Source organism: Adiantum capillus-veneris, chromosome 14 (genome assembly GCF_014529385.1).
Source record: "Adiantum capillus-veneris isolate H3 chromosome 14, ASM1452938v2, whole genome shotgun sequence".
Taxonomy (NCBI): Eukaryota; Viridiplantae; Streptophyta; class Polypodiopsida; order Polypodiales; family Pteridaceae; genus Adiantum; species Adiantum capillus-veneris.
The window spans coordinates 98183850-98190193 of record NC_140944.1 but is presented as its reverse complement, the minus strand read 5'-3'; the positions used below and the strand labels follow the sequence as shown (position 1 = coordinate 98190193).

The 6344-nt window shown below is 40.4% G+C and overlaps 1 protein-coding gene across 1 annotated transcript; it reads left to right on the top strand.

Moving 5' to 3' along the window:
• Positions 1-403: 403 nt before the first annotated feature.
• Positions 404-4751, top strand: LOC147442815 (uncharacterized). Its single transcript, XM_086529711.1, has 3 exons — positions 404-1004; positions 2918-3573; positions 3947-4751. The coding sequence occupies exons 1-3, from the start codon at positions 530-532 to the stop codon at positions 4526-4528; spliced, it is 1713 nt and encodes a 570-aa protein (XP_086385837.1). The 5' UTR covers positions 404-529; the 3' UTR covers positions 4529-4751.
• The last annotated feature ends 1593 nt before the right edge of the window (positions 4752-6344 follow it).

Here is a 6344-nt window from a genome sequence, read left to right as displayed (position 1 = left end):
GAGAAGTTGGAATTTTCTCCATTTACTGTGTTAGAAAATATATATGTTGCTGGGTTAACCGAGTGAATATTGGCATGTATATGTGGGTTTGTATGTATAGACGCATGTTCGAATCCCAGATGCGCTCTTGTGCATTACATGTCATTCCCTTGGAGTGAAGCTCGTGACACTGCTAATGGCTGCTTGCCGGGCGGTGGGCACACACACACACACACACACAGAGACAGACAGACAGAGAGAGAGAGAGAGAGAGAGAGAGAGAGAGAGAGAGAGAGACGTTGATCTGCCTGTGGGATTCTTGCTGCTTCATTCAAAGAAATACTCACGTGCTGCAGGGAATATTTGCGCACTCGGAAGCCGCCCGTTATAAGATTGGCCAAACAAGACGAGAGCGCAGCTGCCACCTTCGATCATCCTCAGCTTGTTACACACAAACACACACACGCGCGCGCGCGCGCACACACACACACACACACAATCAAGCTCTCTCTCTCTCTCTCTCTCTCTCTCTCTCTCTCTCTCTCTCTCTATGGCTTACCAGAAGCGCATAACCACAGTGAGCTCCAGCTCGCTACATGGGCAATCTCATCTTGGAGGAGAAGCAGCAAGCAAAGATGAACAAGACGACAGTCCAAGCAGGAATATGCAGGTAGGAAGCGGCCGCGGCGGCGGCAAGGGATGGACTTGGAAGAAGGGCTCAGGTGGCGCGGGCGGCGGCGGAAGGGGAAAGGGAGGCCCAGACAATGCCAGATGTGAGTATAGAGGTGTGAGGCAACGCACTTGGGGGAAGTGGGTGGCAGAGATTCGCGAACCTCGCAAGCGCACCCGGCTATGGCTCGGTTCCTTTGCCACAGCGCACGAGGCCGCCCTCGCTTACGATCGCGCCGCCCTCCACCTCTATGGCCCTGATGCCCACCTCAACCTACCTGCTTCCGCCTCTTCCTCTGCCTCACCCTCACTTCTTCCTCCGTTCCTAGGAACCTCATCCACATCACGACTCCAAGGTATCTCTACTCTCCATTTTTTTTCACATTTTCTGAAAATTTAAAGGAACTCTTAAAGAAACCCCCTTACAATGCTCAAAAAACCTAATTTAAAATGAATAAATCGGGCCTCTTTTTGAATGAATTGATAGGTTTTTCCCACAATGGATTTCACAAACTCATCTTCTTAATGTATCTCAGTTAAAGTTTCCAAATTTTAGAACCTTTCCTGCTGAACTCATGTGGTATATTAACATGACTAGTATGGCCGACGGCTTCGCCTCTTCTCTCTCTTTTTCTCTCTCTCAATGTACCGAGTGCTGGGCTGCAGAGCACACCATCGGAGCTGGCCGGAGCAAGTAGAATACGCCACGTGTCAGGGGGAGGGAGTCGGAATCCCTCCTCCCACTATAGATAGTATAGATTATACACTCGACCCCCCCTTGAGGAACCCTCAATCGATAGGAAACTATTCAAGCACCTTGCGAGCTGAGCTATATGTTAATGATAGCCATACCATTTTGATCATCCATTAAGCACGCAAGTGTTAAGTTTTTGTCTTCAAAATTATTGTTTATTTTCTTTGAAATTTCAAAAGGTTTTCGTTCTCCAACGAGCCTCCTACTTCTTTTTGTAAATCACTAGTCCTGGTTACCATAAAAGCAAGATGCTTTTGTGAAAACTACCAAGGGAAGGGACTCTGAGAGTTGATAGGTTTGGTCCTACGACGTCTTTGCGCCAATGATACATTTCAACCTTTCGATCGAAGAAAAAGGCCTTTGTGTAGACAAAAAATGCGCCCGACATTCTTCACAAACGCACAAAAAAAAACAACACCAATACCAAATCTAGTGATCACCTAGGCTTACAAAGAGAAAAAATACAAAGAATCTATTGATCATGCTTCATCAAGAACACATATATACAAAGCAAAGAGAGATCTCTCATTCTACCCAACAAGGAGATTAGAGATGGCTTCTGAGAGGCAAAGAGGTTTCTACAAAGTTGGGCAATGGGAAGAGAGTAGATTGTACTATTAAAGTCCTACACACTTAGCAGTCCAAACAAAGCTAACCTAATTTCAATTTGGACATCAATTTGGACAGCAGAGATGTATGAAGGAGGTTCCCAGTATATGTAGATCCTCTACATTTGATGTGCTTAAGTGACAAGGAATAATTTTAAAACTCCATATTTGTAGATTTTGCATGAATAGAACACTCGTTTTTAGTTCAATTTGTGTATGTCCCCTAATTTTCTTCGTACCCTTATGTATGGTGAAAATGTTGTAAGAATAGGGCAAAAAAACCCCATGTATTGGACTCACATTCATTGTTTACATGTTAGGTGAGGAGTGACCCCCTCGCGCAAGAAGTACACCAATCTGGATGTAACACTTAGTTGGCCACAGGCATTAAAAACATATTCTTTGGCATCACTATCCCCGAAAAAGAAAAATGAGCAGGCTAAAACTGTTCAAGTTCATGCTCTTTTAGTACTTGATTCTTTTGATTTTCATGACCATTTTGTTGAAGTAACAAACAAGCTCTTTGATTGATGAGATTGGGTAAGTTGTGACTAAATTTTCAGAGAGCTTGAAAACCCCTTGCAAATTATTTTCAAAAGCAAGTACAATTTGTTTTTATGATCTTTCCTCTAGGAAACTTTGGAGAGTTGAGCTAATTTTCACTCGCGTTACTCTATTCTTCCCAAAATCTAGGCGAAATGTTTTCTTTTCTCTTCCTCTCATTAGACACTCTTCAATCTTACAGCACATGATTGAAAGCTGAGACAATACTTTTCTAAGACACTGGTTTTAACTTCTAAGTGGCTGAGGCGGTGCTGAAAGTATGGTAAACACAACAAAAAATTGGAAAGCAATTTCTCATTTAAAAACTAACGACACTTTGGAATGATTGCATTGGATTTCCCAGGTAATCTGAAGCATAGGTACCATAGCTCCTCCATAATCACAAGTGAGAAGGTACACACTACACAAAGTGAAGGAAGCAGTATACGATCCTGCTCTTCTATAAAAGGAATCCAGCAGTACCTCAATTCATCACCTTCATTTGTACATTGCCAGCAGCGCCATCTCTCTAAAGATTACAATGTAGCAACATCAAGCCACTCCGCTTGGTCAAGTACAAACAAGAAGGATGGACAGATTCATTACTACAACTACTGGGCTATCACTCCCTTTGGCATCAATGCCTCAAGTAGCTTTGTTCACCACCCACACACTTATTCTTCTTTACATCCCACCAAGGATCCCACCGCAAAAATACATAGGACCTTGCCTCATGTGATATACAAGGGAATAAATACAGAGAAGATGCAAATCAAAGAGAGCCTTCTTGCGGCTACAACTGACATCACAAGTCCATCAATTGTATCTTCGGCCGACAATAGCGTTATCCAAGCTTACCACATGAATCAGAAGCTTCAACAAATTCACCAATTTATGTTGGACAGTCTTCAAGTTAATCACGACATGAAAGCTCCAGCAAAAGGCCCTATGGGCGATAATGATCACACTCTGCTTGGACATGACCAACATAAAGCTACATGGGAGCATGATTTGCAACAGGTATAAGCACTCGATACATCATCCTCTCTTGAAATGAGTAGTGTAATGTCAATCATTATGCAAGATGTCACTTTTTGCATAAATTTTAAAAAAAAGAAAAAAAACTAAAAAGACCCAAATTTGGTCATGATCAACACACAGGATCGACTACCTACCATCACCGCACTAGTGTCATTCATACCCCATTTGGTATGGAACTAGAATGTAGTTGTCAAAAGGTATTCATGCATGAGAGAGCTCCCATAAGTGCACAACACCTCCTGTGGTGATCTATTATTTTGGCTTCAAAGAGAAATTTAGTCAATGCGTAGTAGCCTATACTCAGGTTGTGTCTTTTTAAATAGAAACATAAATAATATGTCATCTTTTGCAGGCAAGCATAAGACCTACTGGTAATGACAAAGAAACTGATGCAACATCAAAACAGCTACTGCCATCGCATGACCCAAACATACTCAATGAAGATCGCCTCGCAAAGTTTCAAGAAGGCACATCCGCTACAAGCCTTTCCATTTGCAGATCAACACAGACAAATAGTGATGATACAAACTGCATTGTGGATGCTAGTAGACATTCACAAAACGAGAATGGATCAGAGCAAGCTACCTTTGCAGAAATTTTGAGAAATTCACCTTTGCATATAAGTGATGCTTTTGCATTGCATGTGGGATCTTCCTGCATGAGCTGCGACATGAATATGCATGGTGGTCGAGATGCCAAGGACACGAGGCACTGCTTTCTATGCGAGCATCAACTACCAGAAGAGTGTTTCGCAAGCTCAAGCCATCTGCAGTTGTGCATGCAAACTGTAGGTGGCGATGAAGGATTAATGGAGGCTTCCAAGATTACCAACTCTGCTAATCTCACCTATAATCCAGATTTAGAGGTACTAATCTTGCGTGGTGATGTCGAAGCCCTTGATGACCAAATGCCTCTCCACATTTGGGACTTTTGAACATATGTGGTGTCTTTTAGACCTTGTAGATAAGAAGACTTCTTTTGAAACATAGACAAATGGTATTGGGCCATCAACACTCTTCTGATAGGTTAGAGCTAGCATGAGTTTGTGGCACCTCTGGCCTTCATTTTTGGTTGTACTTTGAACCCAGTGATGTCTCATGTATCTTTATGGTCCCCTAGATGCTCTGACTTGGATTGTGAGCATGGATGGTATTGTAATTTCTTGATATGTTTAATATAACATCACTCGCTTTTGTAAATTTTTTGTTAAAAAAAGACTTCTTGTGAAACCTCACAATAAGCCACTATTTTTCTAGGAAAGATCGTCATAAATTTGAGCTATCTTATCAAATTTTTACACTATTTTTGCTCAAATTGATGATGAAATATTTCCTTTTCCTCTTTCTCCTAGCCCTGTCATTAGCAAAATTTCAAGCAGCCCATTTGTAAGCCACTGCAGTATACTCACACATCCTTTTGCCTAAGCTTATTGTTTTTCTCCTACTCATTGTGGTGCATTGTAATTCCTTTTTCTCTTGGATGGAATACTCTTCTATTATCCCTAGAGTTATCACTTTTACACAAGCCTTTGTATACTTCTAAAAGTTTTTTCTTTGCAAACACTTCATGCTCTCACTCTATGACTTGCATCAAAGGAGATGCACTCAATCTAGTTCTAATTTGAAAAGATGCCACATGTGTTTTCCTCATGCACTAATATCTTAAGTCACCAATTTCTTCATGATTGTACTGATAGCTCCTAACATAAACTTATATAGGAATGAACACATTGAAAGCACATGCAACAACATGACTTTTGGAGCATTATCGAGACAAACACATAGTTTCTCAAGATACGGAAATGATCCACCCAAAAACAACAACACAATCATTCAATCTTTCCTTTATCATTTCGTCTTTGAGCTAATCCAAATTTCAAAAGGTCGCTTCAAATTAGGGTTGAATTAAATGGTAGATGATCTTTTTGTGATAGGAACTCTAGGATCATGACACTTAGAGTAGTATACATTATTGTTGTTGTTTCCAAGAAACAACAAGACATAGAAGCAAGAAAATGAGATGGCAAGACATAGAAGCAAAAGAAGAAGAGTCTATCTTTTTGTAATTGGCGTTAAAATCCATTTCTCTTCTGAGTAGAGTTATAGATTAAGTTGTCCTATTTGATTAGGTGCACTCATTGATTCCTCAATTAACCACACTTCCTTCTTCAACACAAGCTTCACATCCCTCTAAACATACTAGCTCTATATGACGGTTTATTGCTTTTGTCCATGCCAACATGAGATGACTTGAGCATTGGCTAGACATGTACAACTTGACTATTTTTTGTTTGAGGAGTTAGTGTATCATTTAGCATCCACCTTGGTGATATATGCATAGATATAGTCATTTGTAGCCGATTTCTGACTCTAAGGCTTGCTCAAGGCTACATCCTTTATCTCATATATATGAAACCAAATCAAATATGTTAAGCTACCAATTTCTTTATAATTGCAATGATAGCTCACAACATAAACTTGTATAGGAATGAAGACATTGAAATCACATGCAACAACATGATTTTTGGAGCATTATCTAGACAAACACAAAGTTGCTCAAGATAGGAAAATGATCCACCTGAAAATAATAGCACAACCATTCTTTTTTCCCTTCACCATTCCTTCTTTGAACTAATCCAAATTTCAAATGGTCGCTTTAAATTAGGGTTGAATTAAATGGTAGATGATCCTTTTGTGATAGGAACTCTAGAATCACGACACTTAGAGTAGTACATGATTTTTGTTGTTGTT